General features: G+C 43.8%; 1 protein-coding gene across 1 annotated transcript in view; it reads right to left on the reverse strand.

The window, feature by feature from the left end:
• LOC124550949 (nuclear export mediator factor NEMF) overlaps positions 1-26,462 on the reverse strand; it is a 78,794-nt gene that overhangs the window by 22,302 nt on the left and 30,030 nt on the right. Inside the window, exons 5-10 of the mRNA XM_047125764.1 lie at positions 26,228-26,391; positions 25,915-26,118; positions 13,031-13,317; positions 12,771-12,881; positions 12,492-12,688; positions 5,558-5,738 (exon numbers count right to left, since the gene is read on the reverse strand). Of these exons, the coding sequence (XP_046981720.1) occupies positions 5,558-5,738; positions 12,492-12,688; positions 12,771-12,881; positions 13,031-13,317; positions 25,915-26,118; positions 26,228-26,391 (1,144 nt within the window). The remainder of the gene's footprint in view (positions 1-5,557; positions 5,739-12,491; positions 12,689-12,770; positions 12,882-13,030; positions 13,318-25,914; positions 26,119-26,227; positions 26,392-26,462) is intronic.

A 26,462-nucleotide genomic window follows, 5' to 3' on the forward strand; every position in this document is an offset into this window, starting at 1 on the left:
GTAGTGATAGTGAAACTGTGGATCCCACTACAGTTACGATACCAAATCATAGTGAGGGCATAGAAGGTAGCACTCAAAACTGAGCCCCGAGAGACCCCAATTTCCTGTATGCATTGGCTGCTGAGGGCTGAACCTATCTGGACCCAAAACAGTCATAGGGAGATGGGAAATTCTGGATAAAAATCGGTAAGCAGCACTGGAAGCCCTACTTGCGCAGAATAGACAAAATGTATTGGCGTCAAGTGTTATCGTACACCTTTTACAGATCAAAGAACATGGCAATCAGATGATGACGATGTGCAAAAGCATTGCATATTGCAGATCCTAGATGAATTAACGGGTTTGAGTTGCATCGAAATGCCTGAAAGCCATGTTGAAATTTCAATAATATCCTCTGGCTTCCAGGCCCCAATAAAGTCATCTGTTAACCATTCTCTCAAATAATTTACACAGTTTACAATTAATCAATATGTGTGTTTTCTCCTGGTTTCTGGTAAGAATAATAATACACTCCTACCATTGGGCATGGGGTGGGGGGGGGGTGGGGGTGGGGGGGGGAGGGAGGAGGAGGAGGACTCCCCTTCCTGCCAAATGAGATTGAAAAACCAAAGGATGTGTTGTATGCTGTTCTTGTTAAGGTGTTTAAGCATTTGATTACGGATTTTACAGAGACCAGGGGCAGTCTTGTGGTACTCTGCTGAAGTGTTGTGAAATTCCCATTCACTTAATGGAACACTGCAAGATTCAGGGCCTTGTACGTAGAACGATAAGTAGTTTCACTCCACGAGGTGTGTGTGCCTCAGGAAATTAGTATGGCAGTTACTGAATGCAGATACTTTGGTGAAGTGTACTGTAAAACATTTACCAATGACCGTGGGAAAAGAACAGATGTTGCCAATGAGGGATGTGTCAGAAGCTAATGTGGACAAAATGCAGCAGAGTTTAGTCCATATTTGAGATGATGGGGTGAGCACTCTCAAAGATGGTATGTACTCTTCTCACTCTTCTGCTTCCTTTTCTTTATTAAAATCTGTGCATTCCCTCAAAGTTTCTTGTTTTGCATCCCGCCTGGAGGCGGCGCATGGGTCTGCTCCTGAAAACTGAAGGGTAGGCCGAATGTAGGAAGCTAGGAGGAGCAGGTGAGGTAGAACACTTGGTACTGCAATTAAAAGTGGTTTTACTGTATCACCACACAATAATTTGAATACATCAATTGTACTTAACTTTGGCTGAGATGAGCACATAGGTGCAAAGCTGTACATCAAGTTACAAAAGCAAAATCTGTAGTGGCTCGCCAACTATGAAATAGAAACAATGTTGCTTGGTCGTCTACTTGGAATCAAATGGGCTGAATCTGGAGAGGCACTCATAGAGCTGCACAGCGACGGCTAGAGGGCGCTGTCGTCGGTGTCGTAGTGTCAACCTAGCAGAGTGCACCTACGTTGTGGCATTGTAGCTATTGAAACCACATCTTCAATGCTGTTAAATGCTCTGCAGAAGGATAATGTTTGTGTGACTGAAGTGCCCTTTTACGCTCTCTGATAGCTGCAGTATTACTTCAGACCATCATGGCACATGTATTCAATGCGAAGGACCCGAACAAAATGATATCATTGCTGCCACAGTATTTATAATAGCGTCAATATCATCTCATACCACTCCTCCAATGTCCTTCTCTTGACTGATTTCAAAAGTTGTTTTGAAAGTGAAAACAGTTGGCCTTCCAAAGTGACCAATGTGGTTTATGTTCCATTAGGTGGTAGGTTGGGGGCGGGGAGGGAGGGAGGGGAGGTGGAAAAGAGGAGAGGGAGAGAGATGCTCAGGCTGCTGATTGTAAAATTGATGGCTCTGCCCTAGAGGTATGATGCAAGCCATGGACAAAAAATTGTCATAGCAATTCCAATGATGTTACAGGGCCAAGAGAAAAACTGCTATCTGTATATTCAATTGGTAACTTAACTACGACTGTTTTGGGCATAATCTGTATTAATGTATTTGTGATGCTTTGAATAAAGAAACAACTTCATTACACAGGTCATTGTAAATGAGAGTACAATATATGACACTTAGTTTATGAGAAGCACCATATTTATTTTGAAAATCTAGATGTTGGACTGTAGTCTTACCTTCCAGCAGAAAGTGCTGCATTTCAAGAAAAGGTCTGATGATGAGATATAGGGACTGTGAAGAAATAACAAGGTGAGCAAAACTGGATAACAGGAAATCACTGCTATCAAGCAGGATTTACCTCGCTAGTCAATATCACAATTCAGGTGCAGTGGAACTTCACAGGTTATAAGCTTCTGCATCAAAATCTTGCTTTCTGCCTAATGAGATGGGCATGTTGGCAAGGCCACTAGTATGGGTGAGTTTAATCCATTTCATTGCGGACTGTCACCCCTGATGTCCCCACTCCAACTGAACGCTCTCCCCGTGGGCAATGCCCCACCATGGCAACGGGTACCTGGGATAATAGCTGTTGGCCTGAGCCCCAGATTGGACAGGCACCTATTCCTTCTGCAGCTTGTGTTATAGTGGTTAGTGTTGCTGCCTTTCGATTACGGGGTACCAAGTTTAATTCCCAGTCGGGTTGGAGATTTTCTCATCCTGGGGACTGGGTGTTTGTGTTGTCCTCATCATTTCATTATCATGGGAAAATGGCACGACTGGACAGTGACAAGACTGGGAATTTGTATGGGTGCTGATAACCAGGTCGATGAACACCCCACAACCGAAAATCATCATCATCAAATTCCTTCAATAGTTTGATACCTGCACTGTCAGAGAGCTACCATCATCATGGTACATGACAACCCCTCAATGATGGATTGGCAACTGCATTGGATTCAGAGTGTGAACATAAATCCACTCTTGTAGTAAGTGCAGAAGATCACAGCACACAACGGATAGACTGTGTACCAGAAAGTGCCCTTCCCTGAACAGCCTGCACTTATGTAATATTTAGAAAAATGGAGGTCAGACATCTAAAGTGGTCCATAAGTAGAATAGCCAACAAGGTTGAGGGAAAAGTTGCAAGGTGAGCTAAGGCTGACAGGTGTCCTAAAACAGCCAAGTCATCAATGTAAGAGCTTGACTATGCAGAAGACTCCTTTTAGTCACGTCCCATGACATCCAAGGAATAACTGTGGGTCCACTCTGATCCCTGACACTGCACGGGAGTTTATACATTCTTGTTTCCAGTTTAAGCATCCAAAAATTTCTCTAGGACCACTGAGAATAGTTCTGGTGATACCAAACCTTCTTGCCTCAGTCGTCTTTAGATTACTAATGTCTCACTAAGCCGATTAAGTATAAGACAAGTTGTAATGTACCACTGATGTGTATGTTCTTCACTATACTAACAAAGGTTGAATCAGTACCTTATTTTTCATGGACTGTTAGTATATTAGCACCAATTTTGTTCTTCACTATACTAACAAAGGTTGAATCCGTACCTTATTTTTCATGGACTGTTAGTATATTAGCACCAATTTTGTATAAACTGAGTCAAAATCTTTCTCAAAGTAGATGAATCTTAGCACATATTTGAAACCAAAAGGAATATAACAGATACGGTACATCATGTTACGAATAATACCTCCCCATACACTCAATAAGTGCATACTAACAAATGTGCATAAGTTTACTATAAGAGAAACAGAATAGGTCACTGCCAGGCTACATTGAAAACAATATAAGTGGGCAAAGAGCCCCCCGTCCCCCTCTTAAAAGCAAAATACAATCACATATAATGGAGAAATATTAAGCACATCATAAGCGTAAGTATAATAAAAGCCCAACTGCAGCTAAAAACAAAAGTAGAAACAACGCTGATTTATCGTACCCCCCAAAAGGATTATTCAAAATAAATAAATAAATAAACAATGAATATAATAGAGGGAAACATTCCACGTGGGGAAAATATATCTAAAATCAAAGATGATGTAACTTACCACATGAAAGCATTGGTATGTTGACAGACACACAAATAAACACAAACACACACACAAAATTCAAGCTTTCGCAACCAAAGGTTGTTTCATCAGGAAAGAGGAAAGGAGAGGGAAAGACGAAAGGATGTGGGTTTTAAGGGAGAGGGTAAGGAGTCATTCCAATCCTGGGAGCGGAAAGACTTACCTTAGAGGGAAAAAGGGACAGGTATACACTCGCGCACACACGCACACACACACACACACACACACACACACACACACACACACACACACACACACACACACATATCCATCGGTGTCTGTATATGTGCGGATGGATATGTGTGTGTGCGCGCGAGTGTATACCTGTCCCTTTTTCCCTCTAAGGTAAGTCTTTCCGTTCCCGGGATTGGAATGACTCCTTACCCTCTCCTTAAAACCCACATCCTTTTGTCTTTCCCTCTCCTTTCCTCTTTCCTGATGAAGCAACCCTTGGTTGCGAAAGCTTGAATTTTGTGTGTGTGTTTGTGTTTATTTGTGTGTATATCAACATACCAACGCTTTCGTTTGCTAAGTTACATCATCTTTGATTTTAAATAAATAATGACCTAGAAGAATTACCTGAGACAACATAGGAAGATAAGTAAATGAAAAAATATTACAACGGAGAGAGAAAATCATAACCCTAGTATAAGTCTATAGTGAAATATAAATTTAAGGTAAAAACTGATTCCTATGTTACTAAAAAATTAAGACAAATGCTTTCAAAGCTTTAAACAATACAGGAACTTTGTTCTATTTCACAGAACTGTGAATGAGTGGAAAAGAAAAAAGAAACTAAAAAGTCACTTTATAAATGACAATGTACTAGGATGGTCGTCAACATCCCATGCTAATAGGAAGATTCAACAAGCTTGATAGATGGTGCATATGAATCAATAAAGTTCAAAGTGAATATGCTGTTTTCTATGGATTCATGATTGAATCTTTAGTTCTGAGTTCACAGCAGAGAACAAATACAAAAGTGTGGAGATCTGCCAGCACTTATTGCAGTATAAAACCAACGAAGGTGAACAATTTTTGAGTAGAACAATTTCTGTAGTGAATGGATGAACATTGTCTTGTTACCTAAGTTTCTTTTCTGTCATGTACTGCATTGAAAAACTGCTACGCTGGCTCTGAAACTGTTTGCATACAATTATTTTTTATTTCAAGATTTTATTTATTCCCATACTTTTGGTAGGCAAACAACTGTGCTTTCCACAGAACTGAACAACCAACTTTTGTCCCCTAGCTTCATATTAAGTTTTCTTATCATGTATACAATCAAGGCTCAATTTTCTACAGTAACAATTTTGAAGATTAAGAAAAAAAAACTACATTTCTTTCTCCAATTCTGACAGTCACATTGCTACACATTTTTGATTGCTGGGTCAATGCTTCCCTAGTAGAAATCATAAATGTGTATGTTTCCTTATTAAATATTTAAAACATTACAACTATTATTTGACATATAAAATGTTCATTTTTACAACATTATCCATAATGTGTGACAAGCTGTATTGATTTACTATTCTTATTCTGAAATTACAACAAAATAAACTATGACAGGACTGTCCACTTACCTGTAGCACATTGCCATGACGCCAGCCTCATTGAGGGTTTTCGGGGGCACTGGCTGTCCAGATGGATTTTTGATAACAATACTACTTGCTCCCTGCACATCTGCATGAACATATATGTCACCTTGTCTCATATAACGTTTCACAATCAGTTCATTCTGCTTTGGATCACGACCTCCAATGACTGAAATAAGAGAGAAAGAGAAAAGAAACTGGATTATCTTAGTTTTCAGTCAAATTATTCTTTTTGTCTGCTTGTGCAGAGTTTTCTGCCATACAGGATTGAGAAAGAGAACTTTTTGTCGTAATTAAATAAACTTTATAAGTAGTTTTCCAACTGTAAAATCAAAAGGACAATGACATTTTTATGAGCAGGTTAATGCTATAACAAATAAATCTTTCCTAATGTGACAGCTAAATGTCTCACTTTCTGTACTTTCCACATAAAGGAGTTTTTTGTGGGATATACACACAAAATTCCGCTTTTTAGGAATGGTTGAAAAGTAAAAAAGTAACATATACCTAGACAACTGTGCACAGGAAGAGGTGAAGGAGAAAGAGGCAGCCATCAAAATGGTGTCAAAGATCAGTGGGACGCCATGAATGAAACAGGAAGGGAGTAGAGGCACAAGTAACAGCTTGTATTACGACAATATTAAAGTAGGTGGTGATGACTGGCTGCATTAAACAGGTGTTATTAGGCATTTACGTGAATCTAAATAATATGCCTCAACTGGTGGTGGTACTAACTTTTGCCAATAGGCACCTGTCGCCAAGTGTTGCTTCACCTAAGAAATGGATCTGTACTAAAGGTGTTCAAGCTGAAGGTGTTCAAGCTGAAGAAGGTGTTCAAGCTGAAGATAACTACTGTTGGATCTTGGTGAGGCATCTTTAGGTCAAGGGATAACATATATGTAGATTAACCACTTCAAAAAAATTTTCAAACAAATATGCACAGGGCGCAATAATCACAATAGAAGTTACCTGTGAAGACTTAGGGCAGGCAGTCTGTGAAATACATAGTATCTTTGAACTATCGTATGGTAGATGTCAATGGTTTCAAGTACATAAAAAGAGCATGAGAAAAAGTATATCCTTTCTTTTGAAGAGCACAACAAGTAATTCAAAGTGAGTCAAACTTAATGTGCAGAATCAGAACAGCCAAAGAAATGTGGATGTATTGTTCCGATCCTACAATGAAGCAGCAATCTTCTCAAAAGAAGATACTATTGTCCAGTGGGTGAAGAAACATGGTCATTGTTTATTTACCCATCCTACTCACCTGCGTACAATTATGGTATCTATACACTTTGCTAAAGTCCCCTGCTGCTTTTGTTTGTCTATGTGAAGACTAACCTCAGGAACAACTGTAGGGATTTTCAACTATTTTTCCGGGTAGACAGTTAGATTCAAAGGGAAGGTTTGTATATATAATTTACAATAATAACAATTATTATTTTTACACGTCATCAGGCCACTGTTTCTTAGTGCCACCCTTGCAAAGCCAGGGCAAGTCACTAATATTGGCAAAAAAGGAGACTGTAGTTGCAATGACAATGTTTTAACTCCAGCGGTGCTTCCAACAATCTCTCTCTCTCTCTCTCTCTCTCTCTCTCTCTCACACACACACACACACACACACACACACACACACACACACACACACACACAACACACAACACACTGCGGTGTAACTTATCACTCTGGTAAACTGACATGTTGCACAACGTATATTGTAACAAAAAAATGATGATTCTTTAGTTTAAATAGTCAATTTACACTTGCCTACTATTTGGGAATCTTATCTCATTTGTGCACAAAATCTTGTGCAGATGGATGCAGCATTTCTGAAAGACAGGATGACGATAGCTGCTTTATCAAGCTTTGCTGTAGCTGCTGATTTATACTGTGCAGTGTGTCCCACTTCGCAGATGCGTTGTTTGCCACAGAGCAATAAGTACCGTGACAATCGGCATCATGTCATGGGAACTACAGAGTTCATCTATTAACAAGAATTGTTATGAAATATTTTCTGGTTATAAATAAGAGTCAATAAATGAATGTTTCTGGAGAAATGGTTTAGATCATTTAGCAGATGAAGAAAACATCTCATCAACTAGCACAGAAGAAAATGCAAAAGTCAAGATGTTTGCAATGAAAAGGAAATGCACAGTCATTCAGATCACTCACAAAAAAAAGGCTGAAAGTCAGCATTAATAAGGATTAACAGTGATGGTGAAATTTTATCCAAGTACACCCACAGTTCACACGAGGTAACACTTCATTCTGGCACAGTCCCCACAGTAAATGTAACCCCCCCCCCCACACACACACACACACAGAGGGGGGAAAGGGGATAAAGGTCTTTAGTGACAGAACAAAAACTTGAATTGGTGAAGGAAAATGTGGTGGCCTTTCCAAAGGAACCATCCCAACATTTTCCTTAATCAGTTTCAGGAAACCACAGAAAATGTGTACCGTATGGCCAGGTGGAGGATTTGAACTCTGAGTCTCCTGAATGCATGTCCAATGCCTTAACCATTGAGCCACCTCACCTGGCACACAAAACACACAGGCCTTTAAAAATATCACTCAAATGCTGTCAAAGGTAGCCCTTCCCATGAAACCATATGCTTTTCAGTGAATTCGGGTTGGGCTATCTGGTATTGTGCAGAGCACCATATTTACAGTGTGGACTGGCTTATATGCATTAAAGCCACTGGGAACTTTGATACCATTAAGGATATTTTAAGGTCTATCAAGTGTACCTGAAGTTAGAAGGATTTTAGGCAGTATTGATACCGTGTCAAGGCAAGATTTGTGTATAAACTGATCTGCAGATCCATATGGTACTCTACAGTAGTTCTTTTAGATTAGGTACACTGTTTCACAGATCCGAAGAGTGGAAATTATCTAGGATGTGGAAGATGTCAGAAAAACTAATACAACTGTCCGTATACTTCGCAGAACCCTCGTTTCCACTATGTTGTTTATCATCAGTCTACACCCCCAGAAAACTGGGAGATGATGTATGAGGTCTATTGTAAAAATTCTGGAACTTTGATCACAAAATATTTCTATGGCTACCTTTTACTTCTTGTGCATGGTCTCTTTAAAAATACTCTCCTCCACAATTGACACACCACTCTCAACACTATTTCCTCTTCTGGAAGCAATCTTGGTACACCTCTTGCCGGTTTGTGCAAAGTGCCATCTGCCAATTTTCTTTTATCTCATCTATCATTGCAAATCTTTGCTCTTTCAATGGCATTTTTAACTCTGGACATAAAAAGAATTCACTGGGGCCAGGTCTGGAGAGTACGGAGGATGAGGCAGCACAGTGATTTCAATTTTTGTGCAGTAGTCATGAACCAAGAGGGAGGAATGTATGGATGTATTATCATGGTGCAAGAGGAATGAATTGTTTCACCACATTCTAGACCATTTTCCTGCAGGCATTGAAACACATCCCGATAGTACCATCGTTTAACAGTTTGTCCCTGTGGCACTAATTCATGATGAACTAATCTTTCAAAGTGAAAGAAAACTATCAGCATGGCCTTGACATTTGACCTGACTTGACGAGCATTTTCCAGTCTTGGAGAACCTTTCCCGACCCACTGTAAAGATTGAACCTTGGTCTCAACATCATAAGCGTAGACCCACATCTCATCACCAGTTATGATTCTCTTAAGGAACATCTCATTCTCATTTGCGTGATCCAAAAGCTCTCCACAGAATGTGAGGCAAGGGTCTTTCTGGTTCTGACTCATGAGCCATGGGATGAACTTGGCGGCAACACGATGCATTTCAAGATGCTGTGTCAAGATTTCATGACGTGATCCAACTGAAAAGTTACATTCATCTGCAATCTCTCAGTCAGTCAGTCTTCAATTGGTACACACAGTTTTGATGATGTTGCAGACATGAGCATTGGCAGTAGATGTCGAAGGGCATCCTGAACGAGAATCATCTTTAACTTCCATCTGGCCATTTTTAAACTGTGTGAACCATTTGTTACAACAAGTATGGCTTCAGCACTCATCACCATAAACTCCCTGCATAATTTGGTGTGTCTCTTAAAGGTTTTTTTGAGTTTCACACAAAATTTAACGCACAAGCGTTGCTCCTCAACCTCCGCCATCTCGAAATTTGCTGTGTAATGCAACGTCCTACTCAATACAGCACTGAACAATAACTCACACACATACAACAATGAAACTTCTGGCAGTTATTTATCAAACACAGGCGTGTGCAGGGATGCAAACCGCATTTCACTCCAACACTCCATTGGCACGAAATTACGAATTTTCCAGTATTTTTTGAACAGACCTCATATATGAGTCTCCTCCAGTTTCCCCTGTCCATCCAAAGTTCCTCATAATTGTCACACAGTGACAATGGGTACATCTCTCTCCAGTACCTTCGAGATTTTATTCCTCCCACAGTTGCAAGACCTTTCTTTTGTTTAGTGGGTTATGCCAAGATAGATGTTTTAAAGGATTCTGCTGGAACCATAAATCACCGTCTTTTATGTAATTTTCTGGTGGCAACAGCGAAGGAGCTTCACTTTATTTGACTAAGATTACTACTAGATGGCCTTGTCAGTGTAACTACATCTAAGTTGGCACTCTCTTATTATATCTTGCAGGAGCAAGAAGCTATGAAGAAATTAGCAAAAAAGTACCACAATTAGAGATGCTGTGTGCATGAGCAAACACAAGAACTGGATAACCAGATAACCAGGAGGCTGAAGCACATTCTTACTATATCTAGTTCTTCAGGGTGTTGCTATACAGGGTGAGTCACTAACTATTGCCACCTAGGACATCTCCGAAAGTATCATAGTAACTGAAAAATTTGTGGCACAAATGTTGTATGGGACAATGGGGGCTATAATATGACGGTTTTTGTTGCTAGGTGGGGTCGCATCAGAGATATGAAGGTCAACTTTTTTTTTTTTTTTTAATTTTCTGATAGCAGCTATAGAGGTGAGTCCAATGATGTGTAGCAGTAAGATCTTTCAAGGTCAACAAAGGTCAAAAAGGTGGCATGAATGTCCATTTACAGAAGGTGTTCGAAGTGATGACTATTGGTATCGATGCAGTGCTGCAATTTTCCTATCATGGATTGAGTGGTACTCCTTATCACATCGGCACTTGTCAAAGCACATGCTCAGACAATTCTCTCTTGTATATCATGCGAATAGTAAATATTTGCTGAATACGGCATATCCATCTAATGTGCCATTGACATGTAAACTTCATTTGGCGGTTTTGCAATACAACACTAATAGGAACAGTAGGACTAGTATTGTTGAATCAGGCGAATGTGAATGATGTATTCCTTCGAGGAGCAGGTCGACATGCTTCTCGTTTATGGAGAATGCCAATGAAATTCAGTGAGAGCTAGAAACTCATAAGCTGAAAGATATCCTCAACATACTCACCCTACACATAAAATATGTGTACAATAAATTGAGAACAACTGGATCTTTAACACATTGGAAACACATCCGGCAAAGGAAAGTTACTAACAAGGAAACAGAAATTGGTACTCTTGCCACTTGGTTCAATATCCTTGAGTTAGTTCGCATCAAATCGCAAGGGAATCTGGCATGAGCCAGAGTAGTGTTGTTCATATTCTGTACCCCATATATATTCTTTACCATATCAGTCTCCACCTACTATTAACTGGTATGGATTGTATGTGTCACACTGAATTCCGCTGATGGGCTCAACTTCAGATTCAGAGGGGTGACACATTTATTAATTTGATTTTATTTACTGGCGAGGCTACATTCACGAACCATGGAAATGTTTATTTGCATAACATGCATTATTGGGCAACTGAAAATCCATGTTGGTTGCAGCAAGTTGCACACCAAAAACCGTCGTTGGTGAATGTATGGTGTGGGATTCTGGAGGATAGAATTATAGGTCCCTATTTCATCGAAGGAAATCTTAATGGTAGGAAGTACACCACATTACTGCAAGAAACATTAGATCTGTCATTGGAAGAAATACCTTTAGGAACAAGGAACAGAATGTGGTATCAACACAATGGGTGTCCAGCACCTTTTTCACTGATGACTAGAAATGATTGCAAAGACAATTCCCAAATCGTTGGATTGGACATGGAGGAGATTTGTCGTGGCCGGCTCGTTCGCCAGACTTGATGCCTCTGGAATTTTTCTAGTGGGGATTCATAAAAGACATTGTTTATAAAGACGTTCCAACTACACCTGAAGATATGCGAGAGACAATTGTCAGAGCATGTGCTTTGATAAGTGCCGATGTGATAAGGAATACCACTCAATCCATAATAAGAAGATTGCAGCACTGCATTCATACCAATGGTCATCACTTCGAACAATTTCTGTACATGGACATTCATACCCCCTTTGTGACCTTCGATGACCTTCCAAGACACATCATTGGGTTCATCTCGATAGCTGTTATCAGAAAATAAGTACCAAACTATAGCACCTCGTTTAAAAAAACAAAGTTGACCTTCATATCTCTGAAGTGACCCCACCTACCAACAAAAAACCAACATCATATTGTGGCCCCCATTGTCCCATGCAACTTTTGTCCCACAACTTTTCAGTTCCTATCATACTTTCAGAGTTATTCTTGGTGACAATAGTTAGCGACTCATCCTGTACTTTATAAGAACTGCAGTCAAACAGTACCACCCAAAACAATTACAGTACTAAAGTAAGTCTTGGAAAAATACTGAAGATGTATGTTACACACTAATTTTGATGCTTTTTTGTCATTTAAGATATTACAAGAATGTTACAGATTTTCTACCTTAAGTGTATCTGCATGATGAACATCAGTCACCTACAAGTAAGTGTTGTCTTTCCTCATTTTTCTTTATTGTTTCTGGCCTGGAATTTCTCTTATTGTAATATTCCCTCTACGTCACTTACCCAAATAGTTCTCGGAGCTAATAAACCAGTGGAATTTTTCAAACCAATACACTTTTCGTGCTTTACTGATGTTTACCATTGCTTGAACTTCCTTAAGAGTTTGTTTTGTTTTCCTCTCAGCAGACTTCAGGGCCTTGCTATGAGACTCAATGGTTTTCTGTTGCTTTTTGGCAGCATTTCTTTTCTGTTCGTAGTACCTGTAAAATGGGAATTTTGTGATTCAAATAAGCAGTTTCATCTTACATATCTGTTACAAACCATAAGAATGTTTATTGTCACCTCCTTGCATTGGAATACGCAGACAGATCCAAATCAACATCAATTGTCATTGGTTTAAGAACTTCATCCCTACTTTCATCATCTGAGTAATCCTCATCTGCATACGGATCACTGAAAGCACAATGTCAACAGAATTAAAAATTTAAAGGACATTAGAACAGATATTTAAAAAAAGTTCACTGGCAAAATGTTTAATTTTTATGGACCATATTCAACAGTAACAGAAAAACAATAAATATATTGAAATATTTTTAGTTTACCTGAGATGCAGTGTGATATGATTAATTTGAAGTTTGAGTCCTTTAATTGCACATGCAACAGGATGCTGACGGTTTTGGAGTTCTGTTACCATGGCCTGTATGTCTGGCCACGACATCTGATTGGCCAGTGCGGCACGAATAGCCATGATAGCATCATCAACCAACTGTTGGTTGCGGGTTATCAGCTCAGCCCGCTGCTTATCAAGTTCTTGTGTTTGCTCAAGCGCTTGAAGTCTCTGATCATGGTCCTTTCTTACATTTGCTAGTTTCTTCATAGCTTCTCGCTCCTGCAATTGATACCCTCATAAATTTTAAGCTCAAATGAGAAAGTGTGTTGCATTTACAGCACAATTTATTAACATAGTATGCACCATCTACTCACTTTTTTGCATTCCTTCTTTCTGGAGTAAAAAATTAAAAAGACTTTGGACCATAAGCATTACTGCCACCAAATTATTCAACAGTAGTATAGTGTAAATGAGGCTGACAAAGCGTAATTATTGAACACAATGTTCTGTGCTGGTTTGTAGTGAGTTACATGAAAGTGAGTTCTGCTCCATTACAGACACTACAGACAGCTGTTCCTTGCAGAAGAAATTTCAGTTTCCATAATGTAAAGCACTTATCAACTCTGTCTCCTACTTAACATGGAAAGGTGTTAGCATAAAACCAAAAAACAGATCCCACTTATGTTCCAGAACAAAATTTTCACTCTGCAGCAGTGTGTGTTCTGATATGAAACTTCCTGGCAAATTAAAACTGTGTTCTGGACCAAGAATCGAACTTGGGACCTTTGCCTTTGCGGGCAAGTGCTCTGCCAACTGAGCTACCCAAGCACGACTCACGACCCATTGTCACAGCTTTACTTCTACCACTAACTCATCTCCTACCTTCCAAACTTCACATAAGCTCTCCTGCGAATCTTGCAGAACTAGTACTCCTGGAAGAAAGTTCGCAAAATAGGAGATGAGGTACTGGCGGAAGTAAAGCTGTGAAGACAAGTCCTGGGCCATGCTTGGGTAGCTCAGTTGGCAGAGCACTTGCCCGCGAAAGGCAAAGGTCCCGAGTTCAAGTCTCGGTCCGACACACAGTTTTAAGGAGGAGGAGGTGATTAGTGTTTAACGTCCCATCGACAACGAGGTCATTAGAGACGGAGTGCAAGCTCTGGTGAGGGAAGGATGGGGAAGGAAATTGGCCGTGCCCTTTCAAAGGAACCATCCCGGCATTTGCCTGAAGCGATTTAGGGAAATCACGGAAAACCTAAATCAGGATGGCCGGAGGCGGGATTGAACCGTTGTCCTCCCGAATGCGAGTCCAGTGTGCTAACCACTGCGCCACCTCACTCGGTCACAGTTTTAATCTGCCAGGAAGTTCCCACTTATGTTGTTTGCAGCCTCCTCAAAAACAATGCCATCAACAGTCTTCCTTTATGAAAAACGTGGTGTAAACCACTATTTAACAAGCAGCTGCGGCACTCAGTGAACACAAGACACAGAAATCATCTACCTGTGAGTAACACTCTCTTCTCTATTACTCTGAAAAGTATTTTATGAGGTTTTTGCAAAGAACTGAAGATAGTCAGAAAGAAACCTTGTATTTTCAAGGACAATTACATGGTTTTCCCCTGCCATACCCCTTCTATTGTCTGCAGGGATTCTTAAGATTTATTTAACTGAGATTTCAGAAGGATCATACATACAGCAGTGACTCAGAATTGTTACCTGATCCACCCAACCCAAATTTAGTTTTCCTAAATACTGCAATGGTTCTTTATGACAAGCTATGGGTGTCACATTTCCATTCCTTACTCATTATCAGCAATTTGCATTTGGTGTATTATATATTAAGTGTATTACATCGTTTTTCATCTAATGTTTTTATACAATCTGTTATAATATGACTTTGTTATAATGACCCTATGGAATAAAAAAATCTAAACTTTCAGAATATTGCAAAAACTGGAAAGAATAGCAGTGGGGGTGTGTGATGGTATGGGGTTGGGTGGGGGGAGGGGGGAAGGGACAGGAGGGATGTGTCAGCAATGTTATCTATATCCTAGACAATGCTGATTAGAAGTTTAGTAAACATGAATAGTCCTTCCTTAATCAACTTTTAATATGAATTGGGACAGATTATTACCAACCACACTGATGAGGCGCCGAGTAGTGACAAACATATTTGAAAATAGGCTTTGGATGTTATTTGGCTTTGACACAAAGTCTTTTGTCAGATGAACACATGCACGCACGCGCACAGTGCTGCCTGTAGGAGCATGCAGGGAAGAGGTAACGTGATTGGGGCAGGATAGTAAGCTGTTAGTTTCAGCATCATGAGGCTGTGCTTGGCTATGGAGGGGGCAGGGGGGGGGGGGGGGAGCAGAAAAGACAAGCAGAGAAGGAGGAAGGGAGAAGGGCAATGGAGGTGCACTGGGGTGGGAGGGGGGGGGGGGAGGTGAATAGGAGGCTTGATTAAGGCTGAAGCAGAAGCAGGGAAGGGGATAGAGGCTGGCAGAGTGGAGAAGAGGGACTATAGCCAGTTTCACAAACAATGGTGGTTTACACAGGCCAAGGCACAGATGGGGATACAGTGTTGCCAGCTACAAATGACAGTTGCAGTACACAAATACAAATGCTTTGCACTTGAAGAAAGCATGTATCTTCCAAATTACATCTCTTGCTTACTTATGTACAATTTGTCACTTACTATCACCATCAGCAATGACAAGTTGCTACAAATGGAATAAAAATTCACAATGTAACTCTCAATTATCAAGCTTAATGCTTGCACTGGCTTCATTTGAGCAGACTGCTCAGAATAATACTGAATGTTCGCTGACTGTTGCAGAATATGCGATTTAGGTGCACAGAATGAGCCTAAACTCTATCATCATTTGCGAAGGTTGAGGCCAGGGGGTCATGGGAACAAAGGATACATTCCAGAGAGAACTCCTGCCATTTAGAAAAGGTGATGGCTTCAGATGTGATGCAGTCATTGAACTCAACCACATCGTGTTGCATGGCATGCTCGGCAACTGGTGGTCAAGCTGTTTTTTTGCCACTGTTTGGCATTGGCCATTCATGAGAACACACAGCCTCTTCTTCATGTCCAAGAGAAAACTGCACAGTGTCTGCAGATAAGTTGGTAGACTAAGTGCCTGCTTTCACAAGTGACTTTGCCTTGTAGGAAATTTCTAGGACAGGAATGTAATAGATGGTAGTGTGAGGATGTATTGCTAAGGTCTTGTATTTCGGTCTTTTGTAAGGACAAGGGCCATAGTTAAAGGGGTTGGCAGGAAGAATGAAACAGGGATGGACCAGAACCAGAATACTGTGTAGGTTCACAGTGCATGGCAGAACAACACTGTGGGAGCACATGCCTCATTTCGGGGCACAAAGAGAGGTAGTCAAAACACTAGCAGAGAATGTGATTCAGTTGCTCCAGCCCTGGGTGACGCCAAGTCATGAAGGGGTACTCCTTTGCCTTTGTGACTGGTCATTGATGATGATGGGTGGGGCTGTATGGAAGGGTCTTCTTGGCGTGGAATTGTTAGAATTTGTCGAAAAGGAGGTATTGTAGGTGGTTGTTAAGTTTGATGTGGATAGCGGTATAGATGGAGCCCTCCGAAACATGTATATCGACAGTGAGAAAGGTGGATTATTAAGCTGACAAGGCCCAGGTGAAATGACTGGGAGAGAAGGTACTGAGATTTTGGAGGAATATGGATAGGCCATCCTTGCCCTAGGTGCAGATAATGAACATATCAGTGTGCCCGAAGCATGTGTGGGGGTCTGGGATTCTGTGTGGCTAGGAAGGTTTCCTCTAAATGGTCCATAAATAAGTTGGGACAGGATGGTGTCAAGCGGGTTCCCAAATGTTTGTAGGTGATGCCTTCAAGGAAGAAGTAATTATGGGTGAAGACATAGCTGGCCATGATGACCAGCAAGTTGGTTTGGACTCTGTCGGGCACTGAGAAAGATAGTGTTCAATGGTGGTGAGGCCATGCAACACTTCCTCAATTATTTGCTGGATTTTCTATCTTCCTCTACAGTTTTTACCCTCTACAGTTCCCTCTCGTACGATGGAAGTTATTCTGTACCTACTAACCTTCTTGCCAGTTTTTTCCATATATTCCTTTCCTCGCCAATTCTCTGGAGTACTACTTCATTTCTCTACCTTATCATTCCACATAGTTTTCAACACTCTTCCGTAGAACCAGGAGGGGGCATAGAGAGTGGTGAGCAGAGTGCCAAGTGGTAAAGGAACAGGAACTGTGGAGAGTCAGTACAGTAAATTGTTGGTATCTTTTATACAGCAGAATGGCTATAGTTAATAGGCTGAAGGTGCTGATCCACAACACAAAGATTCTCTCTGTAGGGGTACTACCCATCTGTAATGGGGTATGCTGGGTGGTTGGGTTTGTGTATTTTAGGAAGCATGAGAGCAGGGATGAGGAGTGGGAGAAAATCATGGGAGAGGGGACTTACAGTTTTGAAGAGGGACTGGATATTATGCTGGATTTCCGGAATGGGGCCACTATAGGAGGGCACGTAGGTGGATCTGTCCAACAGCTGATGTGGGTCCTCAACTATGTTGGTTGGTTGGGTTAAAGATTAAAGGGACCAAACTACAAAGGTCCCTTGTTTCATAAAAACACAGAGCACAGGGAAACTATCCACCAGTCAAGCGAAGCACTAAAAGAAAAACTCCAGGGGGAGAAAAGCCCCATGGTCCATTGTAAGACAACACGGAAAACAGAGCACAGCAACAAAAACAACATAGAGAACAAAGGCAGAAGGAACGAAAGCTGCACAGCAGAGGACTGTGGCTGGCCGATCACGAAAATAATAGGATGAGCCAGCCACACTGCAACACGTTAAAACCTCCAGCCTAACAGTGTAGGGTGGAGTCGAATTACAACACAAAACTAACTAAAAGAGACAGCTCAAAAGAGGGTGATGTTACAAAAGTTAAATGGACCTATAAAAGCCACTTGCGCGAATAAAACTTAAAACCCGATCTGCCATAGAGACATTGTCACCTAAAAGAGGTGATAAAGCACCCTGGAGATTAAAAGTTCGCCTGAGGGCTGTTAAAAGAGGACAGTCCAACAATATATGGGCCACCGTCATATTTGCACCACAGCGACAATGAGGGGGGTCCTCTCGACGCAGCAGATGACCATGCGTCAGCCAAGAGTGGCCAATGCGGAGCCTACACAGAACAACAGAATCCCTGCGAGAGGCCCGCATGGAGGAACCCCACACAGTCGTTGTCTCCTTTACCTGCCGCAGCTTGTTGGGTGCAGACAGAGTGCGCCATTCGTCTCCCCACAACCCAAAGACCCGACGGTGCAAAACGGTTCTGAGATCAGTTTCCGGGAGGCCGATTTCCAATGGCAGTTTGCGGGTAGCCTCTTTGGCTAACTTGTCGGCGAGTTCGTTTCCCGCGATCCCAACGTGTCCCGGGGTCCATATCAACACCACTGAACGGCCACGTTGTTCAAGAGCATGAACGGACTCCTGGATGGCAACAACAATGGGATGGCGTGGGTAGCACTGGTCAAGAGCCTGGAGACTACTGAGAGAGTCACTGCAAATGACAAAAGATTCGCCAGTGCTGGTACGAACACGCTCAAGGGCACGAAAAATAGCTGTTAGCTCTGCGGTGTAAACACTGCAGCCGTCCGGCAAGGAGCGCTGGTCGACATAGTCCGCATGAGCGTAAGCGTACCCCACACGGCCATCAACCATCGAGCCATCGGTATAGATAACCTCCGAGTCACGGGATGCGTCGAGGAGAGCAAGAAATTGGCGGCGCAAGACTGCAGGAGGAACTGAATCTTTTTGCCATTGGGAGAGGTCCAGCTGAAGCTGCGGCCGACGGATACACCAAGGTGGTGTATGTGGGCGGACCTGAAAAGTAGATGGAAGAGGCAAAGACTCGAGTTCACTAAGGAGTGACCGAACACGGATCCCAATTGCGTGGCCTGATCGTGGCCGCCGGCGTGGAAGATGGACTGCCGCATCGGCGAAAAGGAGACGGTAGTTAGGGTGATGGGGAGAACAACGGACATGGGCAGCATAGTTGGCTAAGAGTTGTTGACGCCGAATGTGGAGCGGAGGAACCCCAGCCTCAGCAAGTAGGCTATTAACAGGACTGGTGCGGAATGCTCCTGTCGCCTGTCGAACCCCACAGTGGTGAACGGGGTCCAGCAGTTGCAACGCTGAGGGCGACGCTGAGCCATACGCCACACTCCCATAATCCAGTCGGGACAGCACAAGGGCTTTGTAGAGCTGCAGCAGCGTGTTACGGTCTGCACCCCAAGTTGTGTTGCTGAGGCAGCGGAGGGCATTCAGATGCTGCCAGCACTGACGCTTGAGCTCACGAATATGTGGAAGCCAAGTAAGCCGGGCATCGAATAGCAATCCCAGAAAACGGTAAGTGTCAACAACCCTGAGCTTAGCATCCTGAAGATAGAGCTCAGGGTGGGGATGGACAGTGCGACGCCGACAAAAGTGCATAACACAAGTCTTCGCAGGAGAAAACTGAAACCCATGGGCTAGGGCCCACGCCTGCGCCTTGCGTATGGCTCCCTGCAACCGACGTTCTGCAACACCAATGGTGGAGGAGCTGAAAAAGATGCAGAAATCGTCAGCATATAACGTGGGTGAGACAGACGACTCTACTGCTGCTGCAAGGCCATTAATGGCCACAAGGAAAAGTGGCACGCTCAATACAGAGCCCTGTGGAACGCCGTTCTCCTGGATATGAAGTGAACTATGGGATGTGCCAATTAAAACGCGGAATGTCCGAACAGATAAAAAATTCTGAATAAAAATGGGGAGAGAGCCCCGGAGACCCCACCCGTGCAACGTGGCGAGAATATGGTGCCGCCACGTCGTGTCATATGCTCTGGAGAGGTCGAAAAAGACGGAGACGAGGTGTTGGCGCCTGGAAAAAGCAGTGCGGATTGCAGACTCAAGGAAGACCAAAGTATCGGCGGTGGAACGGCCCTGACGGAAGCCGCTCTGGCATGGAGCCAGAAGACCCCGAGACTCGAGCAGCCAACACAGCCGTCGACTCACCATGCGTTCCAGCAGCTTACACAGAGTATTTGTTAAGCTGATGGGCCGATAACTATCCACAGTAAGCGGGTCCTTACCAGGCTTCAGCACCGGAATGATGGTACTTTCTCGCCACTGCGACGGAAAGACACCATCACCCCATAGGCGGTTGAAGATGGCAAGAACACATCGCTGACAGTCCGGGGACAGGTGTTTGAGCATCCGATTGTGGACGCCATCTGGCCCAGAGGCTGTATCGGGGCACTCTGCCAGGGCGCTTTGGAGTTCCCACAAACTAAATGGGGTGTTATACGCCTCAGGGCAGCGAGAAGCAAAAGAAAGCCGTTTGCATTCCTCCCGGCGTTTGAGCGCGCGAAACGCAGGCGGGTAATTCCCCGACGCAGAGGCCCGAACATAGTGCTGTGCGAAATGCTCGGCGATTGCATCGGCATCGGTGGATAGCGCCCCATTTATAGTAAGCCCTGTGACACCTGTAGAGTACTGCAATCCAAAGATGCGCCGAATCTTCAGCCACACCTGGGTGGGGGAAGTACGGGAACCAATGTCGGAAATGTACCTCTGCCAACACTCCTGTTTCCGCCGTTTGATAAGCCTCCGTACCTGAGCACGGAGACGTTTGAATAAAATGAGGTTCTCCAAAGACGGGTGCCGCTTATGTCGCTGAAGCGCCCGCCGACGTTCTTTAATGGCGTCAGCGACCTCTGGAGACCACCAAGGCACCGACTTTCGCCGGGGGCAGCCTAACGAACGAGGAATGGTACGTTCCGCAGTGGAAACAATCGCTGCAGTCAGTGTCTCAACAGCCACATCGATGGTACCATGGGGGAGAGAGTCAACAGTGGCAGCAGAGGAGAACGTGTCCCAGTTTGCCTTGCTAAATGCCCATCTAGGCGAGCGCGCAAGGGAGCGACGCTGTGGTAGTGAAAGGAAGATCGGAAAATGGTCACTACCACACAAGTCCTCGTGGACTCTCCAGTGGACCGATGGTACAAGCCCTGGGCTGCACAACGACAGATCTATGGCCGAGAACGTGCCATGCCCCACACTGAAATGTGTGGCAGCGCCAGTGTTTAAGAGGCAGAGGTCGAGTTGGGAGATGAGATTCTCGACCTCCCTGCCTCGGCCAGTAACCTTCGTTCCACCCCACAGGGGATTGTGGGCGTTAAAATCCCCCAGGAGAAGGAAAGGCGTGGGGAGTTGGGCGACAAGTGCAGCCAATTCGGTCAGGGAGACTGTACCACCTGGAGGGAGATAGACACTGCAGACGGTTATGTCTTGGGTAGTCCTTACACGGACAGCCACAGCTTCCAATGATGTTCGAAGGTGCACAGGAGCACTATATACAGAGGTAAGGACATACACGCAGGCTCCACCTGACACACAATTGTAAGTGCTACGGTTGCAGTAATAGCCCCTGTATCCACGAAGGACAGGGGTCCGCATTGCCGGGAACCAGGTTTCCTGGAGGGCAATGCAGAAAGCAGGTGTCAGGCTTAGAAGCTGCCGTAGCTCAGGGAGATGGCTAAAATAACCGCCACAATTCCACTGGAGGATTGTGCAAAGCGTGTCTGGTAGGGGCATTCAGGCACTGAAAAGGCAAATTACTTGGCAGGGTCACATGCTGCCACCAACTGAGCGACGGACGTCACTACGGCCATCGTTTCCGAGGAGACGGCGAGATCCAGGTCATCAGGGGACGCAAAGAGCTCGACCTCGTCCTCAGAGGCCGAGCTGACAGGGAGCGTTGGTGCGGGAACCACTGGGTCCTTATTCTTCTTGGAGAGCTTCCTCTTCTCTCTCTTGTCTTTGGGAGGAGGGTTGGCATGCTGGGAGGCCTTTCCTGATGCATTATCAGGAACAGAGGAAGAGTGTGAAGCCCTTCGACCAGCAGCTGGTGGCTTCTTCAGCCACTGGCTAGTGTCTTGTGAGGCACTGGGGAAGTCCTTGGAAGGGACTCCCCCAAGGGATCCCTTCCGAACAAGTGAGGCCGGAGGAGGCTGTTGCGTCTCCGGCTGAGCAGCCGGAGACAGCTGTCGCTTCCCCGGCTGAGGAGCTGGAGAGGGCTGTCGCCGCTCCGGCTGAGAGTTGGGGACTAACGTCCCCGGTTGCTTGGGGCGCACTGCTCCCAAACTCGGTGTTTTGGGAGCAGTGGAAGAGAGAGCGGCTTGTCCCAACGGTGGGGCAGACGTTACTTGATTTCTCTGTGGGCCAACAGAGAAGGTAGTCTGTGCAGGAGCTGGTGGCGGCAGTGTGACGGTAGCATAACTCCTCAACAGAGGTGTAGGGGTGAGTCGTTCCAATTTCTTCTTTGCCTCTTGGTAACTTAAACGGTCCAAGGTCTTAATTTCTTGTATCTTCCGCTCTCGTTGATAGACTGTACAGTCTGGTGAGCAGGGAGAATGATGCTCCCCACAGTTAACGCAGGTGGGAGGCGGAGCACATGGAGCATTAGGATGTGGAGGTTGTCCACAATCACGACACGTGGGGCTGGAAGTGCACCTGGAGGACATGTGTCCGAATTTCCAGCACTGGAAGCATCGCATAGGGGGCAGGACATACGGCTTGACATCGCACCGGTATATCATGACCTTGACTTTCTCAGGCAAGCAGTCGCCCTCAAAGGCCAGGATGAAAGCACCGGTAGCGACCCTATTATCCTTCGGCCCCCTAAAGACACGACGGACAAAGTGTACACCTCGTCGTGCCAGGTTCTCACGGAGCTCGTCATCAGACTGTAGCAGAAGATCTTTATGAAAAATAATCCCCTGGACCAAATTTAAGGACTTATGGGGAGTGACAGTAACGGGGATGTCACCGAGCTTCTCACAGGCGAGTAACGCCTGGGACTGCGCAGATGAAGCTGCTTGTATCAAAATGGCCCCGCTCCCCATTTTGGAAAGAGACGCCACTTCCCCAAACTTATCTTCGAGATTGTGCACGAAGAAAAGAGGCTTAGTCCCCAAAAACGAATCCCCATCAGTTCTGCTGCATACAAGGTATCGTGGCGAATACGGCTCCTGTCTGTCTGCAGCCCTACGTTCCTCCCATGGTGTGGCTAGGGAAGGGAACGACTTCGGGTTATATGTCACAGCATTAAATTCCACCTTACCACGCTTAGAGACAGTGGCAGTCGGACGACCACCAGATTGAGATTTCACCCGCTTCATTGCGGGGCATCCGCCCCGATGCCACCCACTCCGACCAGGGGCTCTCCCCACGGGCGCCACCCAGCCACAGCAAAGGCCACCTGGCAGGATGGCCGTTGCCGGGAGTCACGATGCCCCAGAGAGACGAGCATCTACTCCTTGGCTTACGTGGGGAGGTGTCAACTCAGGCATCGGCAGTACGATCCCTGTGTTGTCAGGGGGCTACAACCTAGAGGGGACATGACGACCCCACCACAACGGGCTGGCTACCGTGCTGGATTTTGGGTGCCATGGGTAGTCCATAGTGATCGTGGGTGCTGGTGGTGACGCACTAAGGGCGGTACTTACACAATACATCAGGCGTCTATGCCCAAAATGAGGGATGGAGGGTGCAGGTACGACGCCAAGACGATCAAGAGTGCCAAGGTCGTAGGGCACAGAGGACTGATGGTGCACCACGTAAGGTGTCCTTCCCCAAAAGGCTCGTACTTCTGTGGAATTTGGAAAAATGGAGGTCCAACCCTAATTGGGACCATCACATTAAGGCCAAAACGTTTGAGACTCCTTTTAGTCGCCTCTTACGACAGGCAGGAATACCGCGGGCCTATTCTTACCCCCGAACCCGCAGGGGGGCTCAACTATGTAATCCCTGCAGTTCGCAACAGTGGTGGAGCCTTTGTTAGCAGGAAGGATTGTAAGGTTGTAATAAGTTTTAATGTGGTGGATTGTGGTTCTTTCTGTGGGTGTGAGGCTAGTTTTCATGTTGAGGGTTTTGGGGGAATGATGACAAGGTAATATTTGAGGTTTGGAAATTCTGGAAAGTTATCAATTGATGGTTCAGTGGCAGCAGGGTGGATCACAGTTGGCTGATGGAATAAACTGATTACAGCAGGGCTGGTTTTGGGACGAATCTGAATGGTAGGATTGGTGACGGAAAAGTGTTTCCATTGCAGAGATCAGGAGAAGAAGAGAGGATCTTTAATATGCCCATTATGATTGGACTTTGGAGCAGGGGCAGAAAAGGTTGAGGCCTTTGGAAAGGACTGATACTTAGGCTTTTGGAAGACAGGTTCATAATTGTTTATGGATCAGTTTGGGCTCTGGGTTTTGTAGTGTGACAGGAAGAAGTTTCTGAGAGTGTGGCAAATGTAGGAGGTCAGTAACACAGCATTTGGTGACTATGAAGGAGTGTGAGGGAGGTTGGATGGAGGCAGTGATCAGAGGAGGATTTTACAGATGGAGCAGGGGTAGTGCAAGAAGGCTGGGTTCTAGTAATTGGTTTTGCATGACCAGGTTGGTGAGGGTTATAGTCTGATGGAATTTAAAAAGGTTGTGGTCATCATGGAAGGATGGATTGCAGATGGAGCTGGGTAATTTTGTGGTAAGGCTATTTGGGAGGGATTCCACAAGTGAGGCAATAATGCAGGATCAGTATTGCCACAGATGGCAGGAGCAGGGATTTATAGTGGAGGATAAAAAACACTTAGAACTGTCTTAAAAATTACAACTAATAAAAGACAGACAATGAGTAATGTAACAGAACAGCGAACAGAAATAAAGGGAAAGAGTACTGGGTTGTAAGATGGTAGAGAAACTACTAGGCAAAATAAAACAATGGAAACCCAAGGAGGAATAACTTGTGATGAATTAGGATAGAATATTACTCAGCACATAGAGGTAGCACTGAGCAGTAGACAGGCACATTTAATAGTAGATTATTGGATGTTTAGCTTTAGGAGAAGGTTCTAAAGTCCTTTGTCAGAAGAAATAAAAAAAATCCCCCCCCCCCCCCCCCCACCTACACACACACACACACACACACACACACACACACACACACACACACACAGTCACCGTTCTCTCCAACTCTCTCCTATTGGCCTAAGTAGTCACGTCAGCAGGAGTGGGTAACGGGGGTACAGAAGTGGTGTATCAATTACTGTGAACAATAATATACATTAAAAAAAAAAAGTTGCAAGAGAATTAAAGTAGAAACATAAAGACAGAATAATACACTCACACAATTACCAACCTGCATCAGATATACCAATTTGCTTTGGGGTTCAAAAGAGCACTATGAGTATCAATATAACTATGAATTTCTTAAATACTCAACCTCAGAACAGTGCATAAAATTTAACAGTATTCACATAATACCCAGCTTACTTCATGGTAAGGTATGCAGTCATATTCTCCTATCAACATTATCATACTGTAAGTCACAAACAACAGCATGACCACAAAGAATCTAAGTTTATTCTTCTTCCACTTACAAGCAAACTGCAGCTCAGAATACAAACACAGAAACAATCACAGTACTGATACAAGCAGTTGCTGACAATAAGTGTGAACACAATATAAGAACGAGTGCCTGCTGCACTGTGCTTATAAAGAGGAGACCTCCGGTAGATGGTGTAGCAGATGATGTGCTGTGTGCACAAGTCAAGTGGCCCACACAGGACGCCTCTGGTGGCTAGCCTGTGCAAATGCCATTTGTAAAATATTTGAAGTGTAGTGTGTTGGGGACCTGGTACAACTGTACTTAGCCAAGTATTTACATACAGGGTTATAGCATCAACAAATTGTTTCATGTTTATTGTGCAAACTTAAATAATTTCAAAAAACACTAATAAGATTCAGACAACATTCTCACCATCTGCAAAGCTTTCATATCAATCTTTTGACCTTCCAGTGTAGAGAAAAATTCATCAACTGCAGCATCAAAGGTAGGAAATTCCTTATGCAGCTGATTACTATGCTGCTCAAATATCACTGGATGAAATTCTATATTTGTAAAAAAGTCCTCTTCGCCTCCATCTGGTAGTGGACGTTTTTCTTTCTTTTGAAGAATGTATCCCTGCACAGTTGTAAATAATACATATAGAAACACCACTTCATGGAAAAACAAATTTTGAAAATTCTGTGAATTCAAAATAATCAAAGCAAGAATGAAAAATCAGTTCTACCTTTGAAACTTGCCTAGCAGCATTTTCCATAAGCTTTTCAGCTTCAGTGAGTGCTTCACAAAGCTTTGGCAAATCCTCTGTCACACTGAAATTTTTCCCAAATTTACATCCACTGGGAAAGCCACCTCTAAGTAGTACATGCTCAATGACTGCTGGTCCATATTCTAAACAAATACATGATGATTATTTTGAAAGTTATAGTTCAAACAAACACTACTTCAATCATATGGATTCT

The sequence above is a fragment of the Schistocerca americana genome, chromosome 1, assembly GCF_021461395.2.
Source record: "Schistocerca americana isolate TAMUIC-IGC-003095 chromosome 1, iqSchAmer2.1, whole genome shotgun sequence".
Lineage (NCBI taxonomy): Eukaryota > Metazoa > Arthropoda > Insecta > Orthoptera > Acrididae > Schistocerca > Schistocerca americana.